Source organism: Cetorhinus maximus, chromosome 8 (assembly GCF_964194155.1).
Source record: "Cetorhinus maximus chromosome 8, sCetMax3.hap1.1, whole genome shotgun sequence".
Lineage (NCBI taxonomy): Eukaryota > Metazoa > Chordata > Chondrichthyes > Lamniformes > Cetorhinidae > Cetorhinus > Cetorhinus maximus.
This window is the reverse complement of record NC_135886.1, coordinates 92,640,933-92,665,481: the sequence shown is the minus strand read 5'-3', so window position 1 is coordinate 92,665,481 and position 24,549 is coordinate 92,640,933. Positions and strand designations below refer to the sequence as shown.

Below are 24,549 nucleotides of genomic sequence, written 5' to 3'. Positions count from 1 at the left end.
AATTTAACCAAATAAACAAACTGGCTTCAAAGGCTCCCAATAAGTTGTATGGCAGCTATTACATAAGTGAATGAATGCCAGGTTCTGTTCATGAAATCACTGGCTTACTGCTTTCCCCTATAGAAAAACATAGCATGCAAATAGTTTTATGTTTTGATATTAATTTCTCTTAGCTTACCAGCTGTTCTTTTAGGAAAGTAATTCAGGTTCCTTCTATAGTTAACAGCAGCACAGTCACCTCCCCTGTCTCTCAAATGAATGTGTCTAGGTTTTAGAAGCATAGAATCCATATGGCTCTATGAAGTTGTTACTTTAGATGTACATTGGCATTTAGCAGTATGTATGTTAGCCCAAATCTTCCAGTATCCGGATCATCAGAGACTGGACATGAAACTGAAGATGCACGTCAGAACCCTGTGAAAGTCCTCACATGCGGGCCTAAACGGGCATTGCCCGGGAAGTTTAAACTTCCAATGGACAGTTCCCCGCTGCCCGGGATAGAGTTGGAAACTTCGTTCAGATACATGGCACTTACCTAGATAGTTATCCAGGGAATCTTAGACAGATTCAAACCAGGTCTAATACCAGAGTAACCCCACAACCAATCCTCCAATCACCACTCTGACCATCCGACTAATCCCCCAACCACTGCTCCCAATTGGACCGGACTACCCGCCCGACCAAACTCAACTACGCCTGCAACCCAGCCATCCCACCCCCAAATCCAACCCGACCACCCAAATAGCCCCCTAACCACTCGACCAGCTTCTGAGCATTCAACAACCGCTCCCCAACTGACCCAAACCCACTACCCCACCCCCAGATCCCACCCGACCATGCCCAGGGCCAGACGACCCCCACCAACAGGGCCCAACTACGTCCTTCCCCAGACTACCCCAATCCGACTATCCCCTCGACTCCCTACTGACCCACCTAACCTACTCACCCACCTTATCCACCTAATCCATATATCCATTTCACCCAGCCCACTCAGCCACCTGCCCACCTATGAACTATGATAAAAAAAACTTTTAAAAATCGAAGCGATTGATTTATCATAATGCAAAAAATTGACATTACTCAAATATAAAAATTAGTGTTCCTAGGGCAAAGAGGTTAATCAGCAATAGTTATGACTTAGTAGGCTCTTAAAAACCCAGTACACCTCATTAGCAGGAATTATCATAGTTCTTACTATCTTAACTTTATATTTTCTCCCCTTGTCCAGTGTCTTCCCACCTACATCAATGACTCTTCTGAAGCCCTAGGTCATTTCAATAATTGCTAGTCTCCTGGCCTGAACAGCTTCCTCTTCACCATCCGATCCCTCTACACCTCCACCGCCCCCCTCCAGGGCAGTCTGACGGTGCTCCACTTTTCCTTGAACAGAGGCCCAACCAAATCACATCCGCCAGGCTGAACTTGTTCTCTCATTGAGCAATTTCTCCTTTATCTTGCTTCACTTCCTCCAAATAAAGGATGTTACTGTGGGTACCCATATGGGTCCTAGTTATGCTTGTCTTTTTGTGGGGCATGCAGAACACTCCTTGTTCCAGTCCTACCCAGTCCCCCTCCCAAAACTCTTTTTCTGATACATCCTTGACTGTATCAGTGCCCTTTCATGCTCTCGTCCAGAACTTGAAAACTTAATCAATTTTGCTTCCAATTTCCACCCTTCTCTCGCATTCACACAATCCATCTCCTACACTTCCCTTCTCCGACTTCTCGGTCTCCATTTTTGGGGAAAGGCTGTCGACCAATATTCATTATAATCCCAACAACTTCCACAGCTACCTCGACTGCACTTCCCCATACCCTGCCTCTTGTAAGGACTCCATTCCATTCTCCCAGTTTTTCCCTTTCTGCTGCATCTGTTCTGATGTTGCAACCTTCCACAACAGCACTTCTAATAGGGTTCCCCTTGTCTTCACTTTCCACCCCACCAGCCTCCACTTTGAAAGGATCATTCTCTGCCATTTCCGCCATCTCCAGCATGATGCCTCCACCAAACACATCTTCCTGTCCCCTCCCCTGTCAGCATTCCAAAGGGACCATTACCTCTGGAACACCCTGGTCCACACCTCAATCATCCCAACACCTCGTTTCCAACCCATGATACCTTCCCATATATCACAGGAGGTGTAACATTTGCCATTTTATCTCCTCTTTCCTTAATGCCCAAGGCCCCAAACACTCCTCCCAGATGAAGCAGCGATTTACTTGTACTTCTTTCAATTTAGTATATTGTATTCTCTGATCATAATGTAGTCTCCTCTACAGTGGGGAGACCATATGCAGACTGGGTGGCCGCTTTGCAGAACACCTCCGCTCTGCAAGCCTGACCCGGAGCTTCCAGTTGCTTGCCATTTTAATTCTCCACCTTGCTCCCATGAGCATGACGTTCCCACTGAATGACTTTTTGAATTCCATGTTTAACTGCACATGTGCAAACACCAGAAGCCACTGCCAGTTTCATAGTGCAATGATGGCAAAGGCTGACAGTTACAGCATCATTATAAACGTAAAATCCAGTCCAATAAAAGCTACCATGACTTAATCATTGAAAGTCCCAATGAAGTACTGAACTAGGTAAATTATTGCATCGAATTGTATCTACTATTAGAAGGAACATGGGTAATAAACATAAATGGCTAGTCGACTGTCAAAGAAAATGTTTGAGGCTACAGAGCACAGAATCATCGCTAAGCTATAAAGACTTTCACAAGGTGACATTTTGTATGTGGCAATTTTCACCACACATCATTCTATTATGTTCAGCTTTCCTTTCCTTTCTGGCTCTATTCTTCAAATAACAAGTTTTCTTTTGCAATGGTTATAGTTTTGAAATTTCTTTGTAGTGCCATTTTTCTCAATGATCCAACAACATTATGTAACTAGATGCTCATCACTATGATGAGCAAGCTGCACTTACTCTATGCCCTGAAATGCATACCCAAATAGCTTTAAAAGAATAATTGGAGCATTCTGGTTACCAAAGTTAACCAATTAGTGCAATACTATCAAATTCTTAGACTTCTAGACTATAGTAATAGCCTTAGCAGCAAATAAATGTCATATAACCACAACAGGAGACTATTATTTAAAGCATTCATCATTGCCATCAGTCCCTCTGTTATGGCCGATGCAGTTGGTAAAGCTGAGTTATTTAAAAATCCCAGAGGGAAACTTTAAACAACTGTCATAACCTATAATTTTAAATGTTATGTTTGAGATGTGACTCTAAATTCAGGAATCAGACCACCAGTTCTCGAGGTTTTACATTAAACTAAATGAAACATTTAATAATATTAATATACATATACACGTGGCTACAAATTACTACAATCATAACTTTTAACAAATTCCCAAACTAATCTCCATTAAGGCAACAGCAACCCATAGACCTAACCAGACACCAGGCAAAGCATTTTCACCTTACGAATTCAAAATTAAATTTATTTCAGTTGGTTCCTGTGGAGACAGTTGGAGACTTACAGCTGTGTTTTGATCTTACATTGCCTCTGCCCTGCACACACACTACTGAAGTTATACCTAGCATAACCCATTGAATGTAAATTCTCATTGTATCACCAGCCTCTTTTAACAATAAAGCCCCTTTCACAATACCAATTTTATTAGTTTTATAAACATATTGCTTGGTATCTGCTAGATAGGTGTCAGTTTTCACCCCACTTCTTGAATGCACTATTCAAAAAATGCAAATACACGCTACCTCTCTTACATATCAAAACTAGTACACACCAAAGCACCCAAATTAGCTGGCTTTAATCCAATTAAGACACACCCATAGGCTAAACCTCTATTTTAAAAGAAAAATATTTTCCAATAATATTATATACATAAATAGCTTCATGACACCTGGTCTTGGCCCTGCATAGGATGTTAGGAACTGAAAACCACTGCTTGACCCTACAGACCCAATGTTATTGATTTCTCTGTGTTGTCAAGGAAACACGGCTTGTTAGCAATGAACGAGGAGGAGAAGTGAGAGCTGGTACAGCCATCAATACCATCGGCCTCATCAGCATTTTATCAGCTCCAAAGGCAATCCACCCATCTGGAGTTGACAGTCAATGCACTGACACATAACCAAGACAGGGTGCACACTGAGCAGGACATGCACATGTGCTTGTTGATAATAGCCCACATCCTGACAGAATTGCTGTTCAGCACCAGCAACTAGTTTCACATTAAATAAGTAAAACAAAATTAATATATGTTTAGTTGTTCCACTAATTTTTATACAGTAAAAATAATTATGTTGCGTTATGGGATCCATACAATTTTTATAGCATGGGGTCTGGGGTTTCAAAAGCAACAAGTTGGGAACCTCTGCGCAGGTGTGTGCATTAGATTATTTACCCAACATGTTAATTGAACAATAAACCGATTCAACAACTTATGGGCTGTAACTTCCAATGGAGTGGCAATTGAGTCGCATTGCCACTCAGTTCAAAAGTTCTTACCTTAAAATTCATTAATAGCTTCATGGCACCCTCGAAACTGGGATGACGTCTGCCAGGTTTCATGATTTGTGTCCCCTTAGGTGACTCTGCAGGCCAATCCTGGAGCCACAAGTCTTTGGGCAAAGAGGACAAGAGTTGTCCTGATGAAGGGGATTCTCGAACCAAGGTTCTGCTCTTTCTCCTTCCACCATTGTTGCTTCTCTGAGGCAGAGTTTGCGCGATTAGTTTCCAACTGTGTTGTGGTTTGTTGGATGAGGTACTGCCATATGGTATATGGTTTGCTGCAGGTTTACTCCCATGCACCAAAGTCAATTTTCAATTTTCAACCCTTTTCAATGGGGCCTTCTGAGTAACCTTAAAACATTTTCCCTGTCCTCCTTGAGATTGGGTGCCGTCTTTAAGTTGTGAAAATAGAATCCGTTTCCAAAACCAATCATTTGGCATGTGGATGCAATGTTCAGACCAGCGGAGCAACCAGGCCTTTGAAAACTGAGATCTCTAAATCAGGACAAAGACTTGGGTCTGCAAACCTGTTGTCATCATCACCCTTCTATATGGCATGAGGCTTGGGTCACCTGCCAAAGGCATCTGCAGGCGCTGGAGAATTCCCACCAGTGGTGTCTCCACAGGACACTCAAAGTCAAGTGGGAAGAGAGGTGAATAAACTCCAGAGCACCCTCACAAAAGCCAATTCCTCCAGCATTGCTACCATAATCATGTAAAATCAGCTTTGCTTGTCTGGACACTGGATCACATTTAAAGTATTAATCTGTAATGGATCAATTAGCCTTTGGAAGTCTGGCTTCTAATTAAGTTAAAAAGATTCAGTTAATAATAAAGCAAAGTTTTTGTTGCCTTATTTAAATATTTGTTCAACCTCACACACGCCTTGTTTTCTTTTAGTCAAATCAAGCCAGCCTAGACAAGACTCTTGGGGTAACATTTACCCCCCATCGGTGGGGGGGGGGGGGGGGGGGGGGGGGATGTGCAGGAGCGGCCGGGGGGTGTGCTGCCATTTTACGTGGGTGGGCCAATTAAGGCCCGCCCAGCGTGATGTCCGCCAGAAAGCGCTATGCATTCCCTGTGTGGGCAGGGGGGGATTCCCTGAGCTGGAAGTGCGCTCTTTCACGCATGCGCACAAAAGAGCGCACGGATCTCGCTGAGGCAAAGTGCTGCCTCAGGGAGATTGGCTCAGGTTTGAAACTTTAAATAAAAATGAGAAAAAAAATTACTGACATGTCCCCTCATTTGCCACTGTCACATGAGGTAGGACATGTCAATTTATTTTATTTAGAGATTTCATACAAATTTTAATAACCTCATCCCGCCCATGGATGAGGTTTTATGTTTTATCAGAAGCCCGCCTGGGCTCCCAGCCTGCCCGCCAACCTTAAGGTTGGACGGGCAGGTCCATTAATCACTTTAATTACTTTTTTAATGGCCTTAATGTGGCTTTGACAGTTCGGTGGGTGCATAGCCAATTCGGCTGCACACCCGCAGAACTGAAAATCGAAATGACGCGGGGTGATGTCAGGACGCACGCCCGATGTCACCTCGCGTCATTTCATGCATCGGCGAGCAGGCCCTGCCCCCTACTCGCCGAACAGAAGATTCTGCCCTTGAGCTATTTCAAACTGCCTGCTTTTAATTCTTAGGCATCAAAGCCAACACTTCCATTAACTCTGAGATTTTAAATAAACTCAGCAATACTTAACAGAAATATCTAATTAAAAATAGGAAATGGATGTCACAACCAGAATAAATTATCAAAACCTGAACAATTAGTATGCCTGGTCCATACACACAAATTTTTGTAATAGAGCAGACCAGCTATTTTACTTTACATCAAATCAACTAAGGGTTCCTTTTGTCATGGCTGATAGGACCATAGAAGCTCAAGAAACAGGGCCTCATCTTTTGACAAGGCACATTACAGACTCAACATAGAGCTCAACAATTTAAAATTCATTTCTTCTTCCCACACAAGTGAATGAATCCATTGTTGCCATTTGCACATCCTCAAGACCAATGTTCCCTTTTAAACTCAATTGCTGTGCACGGTCCATTTTTCACTGTGTGGTCCATTAAAATGCTTTGCGCAGCTGCACACATGCATTACTTCTCACAAAACAGGGCATGCTGTTATGACACAGCAGTTGCTAAAGCTGAGTTATTAAAAAACCCTAGAGGGAAACTTTAAGCAACTGTCATAACCTATATTTTCAAATGGTATGTTTGAGAGGCAGCTCTAAATTCAGGATTCAGACCACCAGTTCTCGAGAGATTTTATATCAAACTACATGATGCATTTATTAATTTACACAAATTAAATATATACACATGGCTACAAATTACTATTATCATAACTTTTAACAAATTCCCAAACCAATCTCCACTAAGGCAACAGAAACCCATAGAATTTAAGCAGACACCAGGCAAAGCTTTTGCACCTTACAAATTCAAAATGAGGTTTCTTTCACTTTGGTTCCTTTGCAGACACAGGGGTGGGCTTACAGGCTTTGATCTTACATTGCCTCTACCCTGCACACACAAAACTGCTATCGGTTAAACCCAATACATCTCATTAAATGTAAATTCTCATTGTATCACCAGCCCCTTTGAACTCCACCTCTTCTAACAATAAAACCCCTTTCATAGTACCAATTTTATCACTAATATAAACATTGCTCGGTCTCTGCTAGCTAGGTATCAGATTTCACTTCCCTTCTTGAATGCTCTATTCAACAAAATGCAAATGCACGCTACCTCTCTTACATCTCAAAATCAGTATATGTCAAAGCATTCCAACCAGCTGGCTTTAATCCAATTAAGGCACACCCACAGACTAAACCTCTATTTTAAAAGAAAAGAAATCCAATAATATATATTAATAGCTTCATGACATCCCCCTCCCTATCAAAAAATGAACTGTCATAATTCTAAAAGACGATTTCATTTTAATAACCCATCTCACACTATCTCCTATACTTACTATACTATTACATTACCAGATGCATGCATTAACATAATATACATACAAAAGTCCTTGGCATCAACAGAAAACACTCCAGTTCAGTGTCTAGATTTTAAAAATGTCCAATTTTCCTTTAAGCTTCAAACTCGATAACGCATCTGTGATCAGATTTTCCCTTCTGACAATATGTATAATCCGTAGATTAAATGGTGTAATAATAGATTCCATCTGAAAAGCCTTGCCCTTTTATCTCAAAATTTGTCCAAAAACTTCAAAGGATAATGGTTTGTGTAAACAATTGTTTCTAATGAATTGTTTGTAACATAAATTTCAAAATACTGCAATGCCAACACCAAACCCAGTCACTTTTTCGATCGTTGAATATCTTTTCTGTTGTACATTCAGCTTCCTATCGGTTTTTCAACTCCAGTTTCATATTCTTGTAACAGTACAGCCCCAATGCCTAAATTGCTTGCGTCAACTGCCAACTTGAATTGCTTGGCATAATGGGGTACTGCCAAAACTGTTAGTTTTGATGTAGTTAATACGGTTTTCAAACTATCGAATGACTTCTGAGACTCCAGTGTTCATTGAAACCTCTTGTACTTTTTTAATAGTTCAGACAGTGGATCAACCACTTGGCTAAAACTTGGTACAAATTTCCGGTAAAACTCACTCATGCCCAAAAATCTCAAAATTTCTCGTTTTGTTGTAGTAACGGGGAAATCTACGATAGCATTGACGTTCGCATCTCTCTGAGCCATCTTACCACGTCCAATGGTACGGCCTAGATACATAACTTGCGCTTTTGCAAATTCACTTTTAGCTAAATTCATCACTAAATTAGCTTCTTGTAGTCACGTAAATAATTCTTTCAAATGCTGTAAATCTCCTCCCATGCCTGACTGAAAACAATTAGATCACCAATATAAACAGCACAATTGCTTAGACTTGCAATTACTTTGTTTGTCAGTCTCTGAAATGTCCCCGGTGTGTTCTTCATACCAAATGGCATGACTTTAAACTGACATTGTCCGTCTGGCATTACAAAAGCTGAAATCTCCTTTGCTCTCTCCGACAACGGTACCTGTCAATTTCTTTTTAGCAAGTGAATCTTTGTGATAAATTTTGATTGTCCCACTTTCTCAATGCAATCTTCCAACCATGGTATGGGATATGAATCCACTTTTGTCACCACATTCACCTTTTGATAATCCACACACAGTCTGTGTGTTCCATCTGGTTTCGGTACCAGTATAATAAACAAACTCCAGTTACTGCAACTAGACTCAACTTTTTTGTACTTGTGATAACTTTGCCAGATTTAATCTATAAAGGTGTTGCCTTATTGAAGATGAAATTTTATACATACATCATGTAAAGTTAAATGTGTCTTCCCCAACTTATTTCCACAAATAGGTTTGTGTGACTGCAATAGCTTTTCCAAATCATTTTGACACTTGCTTGGAAGGTAACTCAATATTTCATTTAAATTTTCAAGCACCCCCTCATTATCCAATTTGATTAGAGGAAAATCAATTTCAGAGTCCTGCACTTCTACCTGTTTCACATCATTCACCATCATTAACACCTTTTTTTGTTCCTCCTCCCTGTCAAAGTACTTTTTAAGCATATTTACATGACACACCCTCTGCTTCTTTCTTCTATCTGGAGTATTTATTAAATAATTTACTTCACTCAATTTATTTTCAATCCTGTAAGGCCCAATAAATCTTGCATTTAATGAATCACCTAGTGCTGGTAACAAAACTAGTACTTTCTCTCCAGAAACAAAGCTGTGAGTTTTAGCTTTCTTATCTGCCTTCACTTTCCTCACCTGCTGTGATATCTTTAAATGATCCCTTGCCAACTCACATGCTCTGTTCAATCTTTCTCTGAAATTTGATACGTAATCCAGGAGAATAGTTTCTGAATTTTGACCCACCAATTTCTCATGAATAAACTTCAATGGTCCCCTTACCTCAGGACCATAAACTAGTTCAAAAGGGCCAAAACCAGTCGATGCATTAGGAGCATCTCTAATAGCAAATAACAAAAATTGAATTCCTGTATCCCAATCCTGCACATAATCCTGACAGTATGCTCTCATCATTGTTTTTAAAGTTTGATGCCATCTTTTCAAAGCTCCTTGTGACTCCGGGTGATAAGCTGTTGACTTAAACGGTTTTATCCCCAAACTGTTCATTACTCCCTTAAACAGCCGCGACATGAGATTTGACCCCTGATCTGATTCTATTTCTTTAGGTAAACCATATCTTGTAAAAAAATTAAATTAACTCCTCTACAATCTTCTTAGTTGTAATATTTCTTAAAGGTATCGCTTCAGGAAACCTGGTAGACACATCCATTATTGTCAGTAAATACTGATTTCCACTTTTAGTCTTAGGGAGGGGCCCTACACAATCAATGACCCTGGTAAAAGGTTCTTCAAATGCTGGCATTGGGATTAAAGGCAATGGCTTAATCACTGCTTGTGGTTTTCCTGTTATTTGACACGTATAATAGGTTCTACAGAATTTAATTACATCCCTATGCAATCCTGGCCAAAAAAAATACCTCTGTATCTTTTCTTGTGTTTTCCTAATTCCTAAATGTCCCCACATTGGAATTTCATGAGCAATCCTCAGACTCTCATTTCTATACTCTAATGGGATAACAATCTGATGCACCTCCCTCCAGCTTTCATTTGCTGAGACATAATTTGACCGCCGCTTTCTCATCAAAATATCTCCTCGAAGATAATAACATACTGGAATACATTTTGCTTCTGTTTCTGAATAAGCTTTCTGATATAACTGTTTTAATTGCAAATCATTTTTTCCATTAACTTCGTTGAGTTAAACACTTCAGCTAAATTGTCCCGTATTTCTTCCTCCTGAACAATGTTATCACAGTGCCAGCTAATTGGATTTCAACACCTTCCTCTTGCCTTTGAACTGCCTGCTTATCTTCTTTTTCTTGTTCTTCCCTATGAGCATTTGATCTCGTTATAACACAATCAGGAAACAATCCAGAATGTTCCTTCCATAACACCTCTGTTGAAAACACTTCTACAGGCTGCTGAACTACCATAGGCATCACCCACATTTACGATCCAGCTATATCATTACCCAGAATAAACTGAACCCCTGCAATGGGCAATTTTTCCACCACTCCAAACTATAACTTTACCTGTCTTCCATTTGCTCTGTAAATTTAACTTCCACAATGGAATAGATTTAGTATCTCCATGAACCCCACTTATTATTACCTGCTCCTGCAATACTCCCTTTGAACAACAAATAACAAAACAAACTGCTGTTTCTAGCTTTTCTGTATGTCTGTGGGAGGGACCTGCCTCTCTGGACCCCTGTTGCTAAGCAACAGCCCAATTCCTCTACTCTTGTGTTTGCTTAACTGCTTAAGCTGTAAAACTCATTTGAAATGTGAGCACCTTTTTAAAGTGAAACTAAAACTCAATTTGACCTTTCTTAACACACACATACAGAAATACAAATCAAACTTAAACTTTAAAGCTAAAACTCATTCCTAACACCTACAAATAGCAATATAACTTATTTAAACTATTTCTATTTCCTAACAGTCTACAGTAGTCAGAAATCTCAAAATGCAACAGTTGCATTTGACAACTTCATTACACTTGTTGTCCTGAATGAAGCCTGATTTAGAAGCATGGCTTCTCGTTAATTATGTTTTTACTGAGCTATATTCCAATTAAGACATAGCAGCTGCGCCAACATTTTTGCAGCTACACCAGCAGCTTGTAAACTAAGGAATCAGAAAATGAATCACTTAATGCATTGGCAAAATATTGCACCTAATTCAGCGAGATGTAGCAGGAAAAACACATCCATGTATTTGTTAAAACCACTCTCTTCGTGTCATGCATGAGCCTTTTAAATGTTGCATTTCCTTTATCTTTGTTTAAATTCAAGTTAATTGCCAATCATATTGTTCAAAATATAAAGACTACTTTTAATACTTGAAGGGATTGTACAAAACTACATATTGATTTTTTTCCAGCAGGGTACAGATTAAAACATGCAACTATTGCCAAATATTCAAGCGGCATTTTAATGGAATGCACCAAGTTTTCATTTTATTTCTTACAGTGTATAATTTTGTACTTCAACACTATAATGATGACACTCAAATGTGATACTATTGTAGGAAACCAAAAATGTTTGGCAAAAACAACAGGCAACTTCTTCGGCAAACCAGGTCATCTTGTCTTAATCTTAAAATAAACTTCTCTCATGTCAGCAATGGCACTCATTCCATGTCAACTCAAAAGAATAAAATATATATTGAAAATAGTTGTGAAAGTAAGTCTGCAGCAGAATGTTTCATCTCATCTCCATGGTAAGAGCAAGAATAAACTCTGTGTCGATAATAAAATAGATTCCCATTGCCATTTGCAGCATGTCACCAATAATAATGGAAACATGCATGGCATTAGTGGTTTGGCGTAAACAATTTACTTGTAATTCATTCCAGTTAACACACTTTGCAATTTGTGCTACTTCAATTGAAAGATGATCTTTATTTCACATAACGTTTGTAAGCAGCTATAAGCTGCGAACTGCTATAACAGGGAATTTAGTTTTTGGTCAAGAAGTCATAATGGCATTTTATCAAGGAGTAATACAAAAAAGGGGGTTACCAAATTGAAAAATGTACTAAAATATTTTTCTCCCTCCAAATTGAATGAAGATAGATATCAACATATGGACTGTTACACCTGGGATAGGAGGAATGCGCAGTTGATCTAGCCTCACTATTCTGCAGATCGCATCATTAATGTTAATGTAGGGTAGTGTCCTCAGCCCAATCATCTTCAGCTGCTTCATCAATGACCTTCCTTCCGTCATATGGTCAGAAGTGGAGACTGCTGATGGTTGCACAATGTTCAGCACCATTCGCAACTTCTCAGATACTGAGGCAGTCCATGTGCAAATGCAGCAAGACCTAGACAATATCCAGACTTGGGTTGACAAGTGGCAAGTAACATTCGTGCCACACAAGTGCCAGGCAATAACAATCTCCACAAAGCGAGAATCTAACCATCACCACTTGACATTCAATGGCACTACCTTTGCTAAATCCCCCATTATTAACTTCCTGGGGGTTACCATTGACCAGAAACTGAATTGGAACAGCCATATAAATACTGTGGCTACAAGAGCAGGTCAGAGACTGGGAATCCTGCGGTGAGTAACTCATTTTCTGACTCCCCAAAGCCTGTCCACCATTTACAAGACACAATTTAGGAGTGTGATGGAATACTCTTCACTTGCCTAGATGGGTGCAGTTCCAACGACACTCAAGAAGCTCGACACCATCCAGGACTTGATTGGTACCCCATCCACCACCATCTCCAATATCTACTCCCTCCACCACTGATGCACAAGTGGCAGCAGTGTGTATCATCTGCAAGGTGCGCTGCAGCAACCCATTAAGGTTCCTTCGACATCACAACCCACAATCTCTACCACCTAGGAGAACAAGGGCAGCAGATGCATGGGAATACCATTACCACCAGCAAGTTCCCATCCAAGCCACATACCATCCTGACTTGGAACTATATTGCCGTTTCTTCACTGTCACTGGGTCAAAATCCTGGAACCCCCTCCTTACCAGCTGTGGGTGTACCTATACATGGACTGCAACAGTTCAAGGTGGCGGCTTACCACCACCTTCTCAAGGGCATATAGAGAAGGGCAATAAAAATGCTGGCCTAGCCAGTGATGCCCACGTCCCGTGAAAGAGTAAAAAAGACTAAACGAGGCCCAAATCAAGAATTTGAGTTTGAACTTTAACGCACTTATGGTGCAAGTTTGCTTCCCAATTTGATTTCTTTGGGGTGGTGGTAGCAGAAGCTGGTCACATGGATATGATTCTATTGATCAAATATACCTTCTGACATTTCTTTGCTATCCTAGTAGATATATAACATGCATACCACCGTTTGAGTCCGCATTATGTGCTATTAATTGATATGAGTCAGAGCAGCAGCTGTGCTACTGCGTGTGGTGGGGAAGAACAGCAAAATTGGGACTGGTTCCTGTTCCTGATAACTATACATTGAATTCCTGATAACATACATTGGATTCTATCAGGAAATACCCACTGAATGTAAAGAGGAAGGGATTTATTTACAATCTAATGGCATGCTGAAAACGCAAAATCCAGGTCAAAACTTGTATCTTTGGTGAGATTCTAGGAAAAAGAAAATACATGTCCTAGTATGATCAACATTGAGGATAGCGAGATTTGAGGTACTTGTAAACTAGTCTGATCTAACTGAGATGAATTGAGAGGGGGGAGGGTGGGGGTAAAAGTCTTTGTCACAGTCTTGTTACAACTTATTGCTCAAAAGATAAATTGTTTTTCTGTACAATACTTGTTTCTGCATGAACTTCATAATTCATAGCTTTTTCAAACCAAGCTCTTGACAGTGCTGATCTTGTTTACCTACTGTTTCAGCTTGGAATTGATTTTTGTGGGGAAAAGGAAGACCAAGCCCCTCAGTAATGCTGCCAAATAAATTTAAGCATGTATTGTAAATAGTGTTTCCCAGCTGTCTTTCTGGATTTTATTCGAAATTCAAGCCTGGCTATTCCTCAGACCTTTGGTTTCATGTGAAAACTTCAGGCTCAATACTTAAAATGTGTTCTTGTTGCAATTAATTTGTTTTGTTACCCCAAGGATTGAGAAATGTATGTGACTGTTAAATGTGTCATAGAGCTATTAAATCTGAGATTTACCTAATAATGTGTTGCTCTTTGAAATTCTGTGGATTGGCATTTGAAATAATACACATAACATTTTGTGAATCAAAATAAAAGTAAGATGATCACTTGGAAGAAAATCAGCTGAACATGTATTTTAATGGTAGTGAATACAGACAGACAGACTAATGCATTTGCGTGTCAATTTCACAATTTATCCATAACACATTTGTAAGTATATTCGTTGATTATAGTATCTATCTTAGTTTACATGTTAACTGATTTATTTAAATTGATTACCATTACACAATGTTATAGCAGCTGTTTACTACTTAACCTCATATTTGCCAGTTTGACTGCTACATAATCATTTCAGCACTGGATTTATTCCGGCTTGAAGTACATTATTTTTCTACTAGGTAATTTATACAAAAAGTGCATTAACATGCTATGCAGTTGACAGTTGTCGTAATTTTTCATTTGGCTGATTTTGACACCATCCAGAAAACAATGGTTGAAATAGGTTATGGACTTTTGTTGAAACTGTTTTCAGGAACCTCAGTGTCTGGGGCACCACTGTGTCATGAGCACTGATGATGCTGATGTGCTGTAGTTTACAAGGCTTTATTTTCTAGTTTCAATAAAATTTAATAAACCATGTGTCTTTCTACTTGAAATTTTACTACTTATGCTGCGTTGTGAGTCCTTACAAAATGCTGTGCTTAGATAATAGAACCATAGAATGTTTACAGCACAGGAGGAGGCCATTTGGCCCATTATGTTTGTGCCAGCTCTTTGCAAGAACAACTTAGCTTGTCCCACTCCCCTACCTCTTCCTTGTAGCCCTACAAATGAATTTTCTCTTCAGTGCTTATCCAATTCCCTTTGGAAAGCATGATTGTATTTGCTTCCACTACATTCTCAGGTAGTGTATTAACTGTTTGCTTTGTAAAACCTCATGTCGCTGTTGGTTTTTTTTGCCAGTCACAAGTCAGTGTCCTCTGGTTTTTGACCCTCCCACCAATGGGAAAAGTATCTCTGCATAGACCCCTCATGATTTTGAACGCTTCTATTAAATTTCCTCTCAACTCCTCCAAGGAGAACAACCCCAGCTTCTCCAATCTATCCATGTTACTGAGGTCCTTCATCTCTGGAATCATTTTTGTAAATCTTTTCTGCATCCTAAGTCCTAAACCGCAGTGCCAGGATTGGACAAAATATTCTAGTTCATTTTATAAAGATTCTTCATAATTTCCTTGCTTATGTAGTCTACCTCTACATTTGAAAAGCCCAGGATCCTGGATGCCTTTTTGACCATATTCTCAACCTACCCTTTCAACTTCAAATTTTGCAAATGCACAATAGGTCTCTTAACATGAAAATGGAAAAAAAGAAAAGCTAGCATTTGAGTTGATTCTTCACTAGTGCTCACGTAATAAGGAACAGACTGATTTTGCAAACAAATAAATATAAAAGCAGGGTGTGAAGGAGAGCCACAGATGACTATCGAGTTCAGATATGTTGGCCTTAAGTGATTTGCAACCAGCAAAATTAATTCCGGCTCAAGATTTTGGAGCTAACAACCAACTCTACTTCTATTTGTTATTGGTGGTTCTATTTTCCTTGTTCACCACTAGATGTCCACTGGCAATGGACACGAGTTTGAAATTTCAAGGGAGAATGAGAAATAGGGTAAACACGATCAAGAACATTCTTAACCATGGACAAAGGGAAAACCTATGATATAGGAAAAAGAACTCTGCCTCAGATATGACTTTTGTTTGGTGTGCATCTATTCCTTCCATATCTGAATCATTTTGGAGGCTATTAATTTAATTACACAGAATTGTTATGCCACAGAAGGAGGTAATTTGGCTCATTGTGTTTGCACCAGATGCTCCTCTGTAAAAGCAGCTAACATATCAGACTCCCTGCCTCCCTTCCCATCCATACCTGCCATTTTCACCTTGAATTAGAATGACAAATCTCCACATCAGGTTTTCCTGATCTCCTGCCATAACATCAGTGGGTCCATGGAAGTAGAGGTTGGGGCGATTACCAGTATCACTGGGGAAACAGTATTACCAGCTTTTTACGCATTTCACCTTTGAATCCTCCATCCACACACTCATTTAACCACCCGGATCTAGTTGTCAATATCTCTAGGCATTGCTGGTTTAACCCCTTCTCTCCCCCAGCCTCCCAAGTCTAATTTATTTCAAGTCTCTCTTCCTTTGACCTTTGCTACAGACACTGTCAAACCACTAATGTTGTACTCCTTTTAATGGACTAACACACACCCCTTGTTTAAAAAAAAAACCTTCAGTACCTATATTTTCACAAACAACCAAATGCACAAGTGAATTATTGACTGTCCTGGATGTCATTTTTGCAGGGTAGCTGTCAAGAATTCAGCTGTGAAGTTAGATAGGTATTTGCGTTTGCTCATTTCTCAAGGATCAAGAATTATTTACATGGGGTTTTCCTTCAGGAGATTGAACATATGGTATAATCCACAATAGGAAAAACTACTTTGGAAGGAATGGGGCTGATGCCCAGGATAAGGTTGTTTTTCACCTTCCACACATTCATGTCCTTGTACAGCAGAGATGGCAAAGACTCAAACTGACATGCATTCTGTATGATAATGTGACAGGAGTCTTTGCCAGTGAATGGAGCCTTATACACAAGAGCCAAAGCAATCAGTAAAATACACGCCTTTTACACATCATTAAAAGTCAATATTTTCATAAAATTTCCAGCAAGTTGAAGTTATATAGCCCGAATCTATGACCCCACACAAAATAGTATAGTGTTCACCATACTACCATGATGGAAGAAGTACATTTATAATTGCATAAATATGAGTTTACATAAAAGCCACGATAGGGGAGCACATCTTGAGAGACTCGTCTTCAAAGTTAAATATGACCAACAATAATTAAAATCTGAAGGATTGTGACTACATACTTACAAAAGTAAATTTTCTGTGTCAGAGATGTAGCTAGGTAATAAATATGTCATGCCATTAAAAATTCACTTACATTTGAATGGACAAGTCCCAACTTTTTCTGTTGTGTTTAATTAGTATCTAGTGGGTAAATACCACAGCTTCACACTCTTCTAATATGAGAATCTTGAATTTCCCGGCAAGGTACCAGCATGAAGATTGTACAGGAGCAGGACAAATCAGACAGCAATTTCCTGATTTGCACATTTAACTGTGCGTGTTTAGACGTCACAAGATATCCAACTTAGCCTCACCATTATTCTTTCTGCAAAACCTAGGCATTTTTTCTCCTTTAAAATAAGGTAGAGATGCTTAAAGTAAAACAAATAATCTTTTATTGCTGTGCCATTGATAATCCTAATGCAATTTATTTTCAATCAGTAATCTATGTTTAAAATCCATCATTCCCATCAGATTACACAACCTTAAACTTTCCATTAGCATACTTTCATTAAGACACAATGCTGTAATTTGAATTATCCTTTTTAATATAAAAAATGGACTTCAAATACTGGCTGAGTTCATTCCAATTGACTTCACAAATTGTTAGGCACTATTTGAGAGAAGTGAACCTCAAAAGAACAGAAGGGAAGCTTCCATTTCATCACAAATAAACTTTCAACCCAAGAGTCAAGAACTAATGTAGGCAACTTTCAAACTCAAGTTAGATTTAGCTATTATGGACATCAAACCAAGATGATCTAATATACAAATATCTAGATTTTATCACTCATTTAATAATCTGAAAGGAATATTTTGCTCATTATAGCAGAAAGCCACGACAGTAACATTGTGCAGTTCAAGTCTCTCACCTGAATCTGTCACTGCCCACTGTGTTTACCTATGCCCTGTAACATTCGCTCACTTGAAAAATTACAAATTCATATTTTTAGATTCACCATATTCAAAGCAAAAGGGCAGCGTCGCACATGTTTTAAGTGATTAAGCTGAATTTGCTTCAGGCAGAAGTAATATTTCAAATAGGTTCTGAATGTTGTTTGCATTGTAAATGTAATTGGTTACAGTAATTAAAGCAGTTACCTTTTGTTTGTGTGGCAAAACTAAGCATTAGTTTAGCAAACAGATCTGGACTCTCAAACTTTTCCTCTTTGGCTTTGATCCAAAAACATGTTTCTGTCATTTCCTGAGGTCCAATCTGGAATTAAGATATAAAAGTAATTGATTTTGTTGATAATATTCCATATTTATCATAGCTGCAACAATGAATCACCATCCAAGAACAGATTATAATCAAGTAATGCAGGTCATTAACACTTAAATTAGTTTTTTTTCGTTTCAGGCAATTGTCTGCTAACCTTTGGGACTATGCACAAATGAAACATTAACGTTCCTCTTTTTACTATGTTGCACAAACGTGATTCTCCTTAATTGAAAAAACAATTAGCAAATTCAAAATAGAGGTTCTATTAAGAAAATGACATTTTCTCTCGTCATTCATTAATTTGAAATGGATTATTACATTTAAAAAAAGCTTTCCAAACAACTATTAAAATTTGAAAAGAGACTACTGCTACTAATAACAAAACATTATAAAATATTACTGCATTAAATAATACTGGTACACACACAACATTATTCAATGTACAAGGCATCAGCAAGCAATGAGCTGTCAGCATCTTTAAGTAGCTTAGACTCTGGTAGACTGTGGATTTGAAGTACAATGTCACCAAATACTCTACATTCAAGAAAAAAAATCTCCTTCTAGATAAGTGCACATGCAAGGCTTACCAAAAGTTACAATTTGATTAATTTCCACTTTTCCTATTATGAGGATATCAAATCTATACAGTTCAAGGAACATGTTTTGCTTCCTTTTATTCATTTCTCCATGTACGCGCACACTGATATTTAACAGTCTTGTATCATAAAAGTAAAAGTTTTGGAAAATCCAGTAATCCTCTACAGCAAAAGAGAATTCAAAGAAAACAAAAATAAAAACAAAGTGCTGGGAAAAAACTCAGCAGGTCTGGCAGCATCTGTGGAGAGAGAAACAGATTTAACACTTCGAGTCCAATGTGACTCTTTTTCCAGTTCTGCGCTGCATTAAAAACATTTTTCCTCAAGTTGCTGTTGCTTTGCTTGCCAACCAGCTTAAATCGGTGTCTTCTGGTTCTCAATCATTCCACCAATGGGAACAGTTTCTCCCTATCAACTCTGTCCAAACCCCTCAGGATTTTAAGCACCCCTATCAAATCTCCTCTCAACCTTCTCTTCTCCAAAGAGGTCAGCCAGCTTCTCCAATCTATCTCAGTAACTGAAGTTCCTCATCTCTGGTGTTTAAAATTTAAATAATTGATGTGTTGAATCCCTGAATGTTCATTTTCACCTTGAAGCATGCACCGTTCTCACAGACAGTAAAATATACATATATGAAAATCAACTACAAGACTATTGAAAAATACAGATTCATTGACAGCATAGGCCTTTACTCATTAAGCTTTGGAGATTACATTTCTGGAAAAATTTAGTGAATAAAATTTTGAAATAAACTTAAAAATTATAATTATGAAAAACCACATTTCAGCAATTTAGCATGTTTACTAATAATGACCATATCTATTAATGCAGTCATTCTTTATTATTTCTTCCATTTTGACTGATTGGCATCATGCACAGAAGTCCACTGTCTATCACATATGCAACATTATTTACTTCTATTTACTGAGATGCGGAGGGAGGTCAAAATAAAGCTATTGTTGACAGACTTTAGTGAAACACAATGCAAAATGTGTTGGTTATCTTCCATATTCTTTGTCATTTAAACATGTACATAAAAACTACAGTAATGTATAATGTTTAGTATCTTAATGATCTAGAATTTGAATAATGTACAAGGTAATATACAATGTTATTAGAAATGTACAGAATAAATTATTTTACTGTAGCTTATTTAATAAGACTATGACTAAAGTCCTCAAGAGGGCTAAGTATTTTTGGTTTACAGTATTTAAAAGGTCATTACAAATTGTAAACGTATTTACTCCCTTAGGTGCAGACTAAGCACTGTGTTAACCTTTGACCTGGAAGCAGTACATGGAGGAAAATTTGTAATTTTATTAAAAGGTCTATGGGATCTGTAACTGCTTTTAGGAATGTTTGAAAGGGACTTTTAAGAGTTTACATCAATTGTAATTTTCTTGGATAATAAAAAAATATTGGTTCCTGTGACCTCGCGACCCTCGATCTGGAAGCAGTACCAACAGGAAGGAAGTTAAGACCAGAAGCCATGTGGCTGGCAGACATAAAGGAGAGCTACAAGCAGAAGAACCAGACGGTGAAGGCAATCAGCGCACAGGTGCTGACACAAGGGGAAAACAGACAGAGGCAGAAATTATAACACAAAGTTCTAGCCCTATTTTTGAGTGTGGCAAGAAAATATAGTCATATATTTATTTCACCTTTTGCCTATTAACTTTTCAGTTATTGAAGGCTTAAAATCTGGCTAGCTATGTGAATAGCTCAGCGACACTAAAGAGCTGGATGTTTTCCCATAAGTGTCCAAACCATGAACAAGGTGTTACTGATTGGTCGGTTGAAACTCTGAAAAGCTACACCATCAGAACAGCCGTGACCAAAGGGAGAGAGTTCATAAAAGTGTGCCTTGCTGATGCAAATTGTATCCATGAAACTCGAAGGTAAAAGCTGCTGTCGGATAGGACTCCTGACCTACTCTGCATGAATAAAGAGTCTTGCACATTGTGAAACTCTGTAGCTACATAGTGTCACATTTGTGCGGGGAGCACTGTGAATGCTTGTGGTTGTGTAAAACATATCTATGTTGTGACAGCTACTTAAAGTGAAATTTACCATTTTATTTGAAGTGTCATTTGCCTGTTAATTCATGTGTAATTTCATGTGCTCGTTCTGATTTGTGTTAAAGTAAAAGCTACAAAAAGTTGAATCTTGTTGGTAATTTTTTCATTTGGGGTCATTCAGTAAATTGTGTACTTTTGGTTTATAGTTCCTCCATGGGGATCATAACAACTCATTTACTTTTCCTAAATCTATTTCTTTGCCTTTATCAGTAAGCTCCTTTAACTGTCAGTTAAATTGCTATGTATCATTATACCTTCCAGCTCTATTTTTGAGTGTAGCTAGCAAGAAAATAAACATGTATTTATTTCACCTTTTGCTAGTTAACCTTTCAATTATAGAAGGAACCAAATCTCCTGAACAAAGCCAGACAACAAAAGAACATTTTTGTCTCATCACACATTTTGTTCTACATCTGCAATGTGAAAAATATGAATTCTGATCAATCCCATCAACATACTATAACTTTTGTTATGGTTGACAGCACAATGACGGCATTTACAGGACTCTGCTAGATGGTATCTTAAATATTAAGGAAACATCAAAGCATTTGACATATTGGCAAATTTTAAAATCCTCAGGTGGCTTGGGAAAATAATTCTCCAATACTTTGACATATTTTGATGCTTCCTGAATACATATTTTGACAGAGGCTGGAGTTACAATCTGACTGCAAAGTACTTGGTACTTGTATTTGCTGTCAGTAAAAATCTGCTATGTATTCTCATTTTTCCACATTTAAAAGTTATTCTTGCAAAAATATGTATTCTGGCAAATGGAAAACAGCCGCACTATTTGCTGAGGCGAGGATTAATTTTCCAACTATTCACTTTCTATTTAATATCTTAATTTTGTGAACAGCAAATTGGGAGTGCAATTTTGAAGAATAGCTTTGGAAGAGAAACTGGAAGCTCGGTGTATTCGGTAGCATTCAGTCAATTTACCACAATGCTAAAAAGTAACTCAACAGAGCTCAGATGTTGATGCCGAACTACTTGATTAAATAGATCCAAACACAGTAATTTCTTAACCCTGCTGTATTTTAAATCTAAGCCCCTGGTTATTGGCCACTGCTAAGGGAAGTCGGTCCTTCCTATCCACTCTATCTAGGCCCCTCAATTTTATACACCTCAATTAACTTTCCCTTCAGCCTCTTCTGTCCCTAAGAAAACAATCCCAGTCTCTCCAATCTTTCCTCAAAGCTAAAATTTGACATTTCTGGCAACATGCTCGTAAATTTTTCTGTACCCTCTCTAGTGCAATCACATTCTACCTGTAATGTGGTGACCAGAACTGTACACAGTACTCTTATAGCTATGGCCTAACTAGTGTTCTAAACAGTTCTAGCTTAACCTCCCCACTCTTATATTCTATGCCTTGGTTTATAAAGAAGATATTAATTTTGCTTTCTTAACCACCTTATCAGCCCATGCTGCACCTTCGAGGGTCTGTGGACATGCACTCCATAGCCCCATTTCCACTTCTTTGTAACCTACTATTTATTGTGCATGCCCTTGCCTTTCTTGCCCTTCCCAAATGCATTACCTCACACTTCTCCAGATTAAATTCACTTACTCGTTTCCTCCCACTTGACTAGCACTGGTACCTTCCTGTTTTATTTAGCTTTCCTCTTCACTATCAACTAAATGACCAATCTGCAAACTTCTTAACCATGCCTCCTACATTTAAGTCCAATTCCGGACACAAAAACACGCAATGACCATTCCCCATTAGTGGAATTTTGGAGCCATAGAGCCAATTTTGGATCCAACTTGCCACTTTCCCTCAGATCCCATGCGCTTTTACTTTTCCGACAGTCTGCCATTTGGGACCTTACAAAAGCCTGGTTCAAATCCATGTAGAGTACATCAAATATGCTACCCTCATCAGCTCTCCTTGTTACCTCCTCAAAAGGATGAATTTGGCAGACCGGCCTTCCATTCAGAAATTCACCTGACTGTCCTTAATTAATCCATGTCTTTCTAAATAACGATTAATACCGTCCCTCAGGTCGTCTTCGAATAATTTGCCCACCACTGAGTTTCCATTGACTAGCATGTGATTTCTTTGTCTGTCTCTTCCTCACTTTTTAAACAACTGTACAATATTAGCAGCTGTCCAGTCCTCCACCAACACATCTGCAGCCAGACAGGTTTGGTAAATGATGGTCACAGCCTCCATTATTTCCTCCCTTGCTTGCTTAACGGCCTGGGATAAATATCATTGTCAGATGGTTTATCTCCTTTCAATTAATCCCTCTCTTCACCTAGTTTATCCTATCAATATTTCATACTCCTTCTTAGCTACAATGTCTACATCATCCCCTTCTTTTGTGAAGGTGGATGCAAAATATTAATTGAGAACCATGCCCAAGTCTTAAACCTCCATACACATGTTCCCTTTTATGGTCTCAAATTGGGCCTACAGTTTCCTCAGTTATCCTCTTGCTCTTTTCTATAGTAGTAGTTTGATACAACTGAGTGGCTTGCTAGACCATTTCAGAGGATAGTTAAGAGTCAACCACATTACTGTGGGTCTGGAATCACATATAGGGCAAACCAGGTAAGGACAGCAGATTTTCTTCCCAAAAGGACATTAGTGAATCAGATGGATTTTTATGACAATTTGCCATGGTAGGATTTGAATCTGCAGCCCCACAGCATTCACCTGGGCCTATGGATTACTAGTCCAGTGACATTACCACCACCCCACCATATCCCCTATGGTTATTGCTGTGGGTGTGGTAGAATGTTTTGGAAGGTTTTACCACAACGAAGGAGACAGGATGTGCAAACGGTGGCATTTTTCAGCTCCCAGGTCTTTGGGAAAACATCAAGTGATTGTAGGAAATTTTCTCAGGAGGGACCAAAAGAGGAAAAAAAATAGAACAGGTCATTGCCTGCTGCTCAAAAGCGTGTTCAATTGAACAGCTAGAGCAATCACCATAGATACCAGGATATATATTAGCTCCTGTTCATTTAGATGAGGAATAATAGTGTACAGAGAAGCCTCAAGGGAAAATATAGTAAAAATTAGGTATGTGAGTGAAGTCAAAAAATATTCAACAGTTTTAAATGAAACACTGCTGATTCAATATTTGATGAACAAACATGAATGTTATTTACATGCATTAAAACACATCTTCACAAATTTATCAGCAACACATATTTTTCATATGATTCACAGTCACAAATGGCAGAGGCTGTGATTTCATATTCACCTAAGAACGCAGTTCAAAATATCAAACTATATTCAAGATAACATGAAAAACTGCTCTGAAGATTCTAATAATCTGAAGATCAATTAATGAGAAATGTCAAAGGTTATAACCTCTGGATTATTACCTGACCCGCGTGCAAATTGGCATAGGGTACTTAAAATTAGAGAGATGAATACATGGCTCAAAGACTGGTGTGGGAGAAGTGGGTTCCGGTTTGTGGGGCACTGGCACCAGTACTAGGGAAAATGGGGGCTGTACCGTTGGGACGCTCT

General features: G+C 38.7%; 1 protein-coding gene across 7 annotated transcripts in view; it reads right to left on the bottom strand.

Moving 5' to 3' along the window:
* Positions 1–24,549, bottom strand: part of diaph2 (diaphanous-related formin 2) — an 855,920-nt gene that overhangs the window by 497,468 nt on the left and 333,903 nt on the right. For all 7 annotated transcript variants that reach the window (XM_078547238.1, XM_078547236.1, XM_078547234.1 and 4 more), the window contains one exon: positions 18,265–18,379. In XM_078547238.1, coding sequence (XP_078403364.1) covers positions 18,265–18,379 — 115 coding nt within the window. The remainder of the gene's footprint in view (positions 1–18,264; positions 18,380–24,549) is intronic.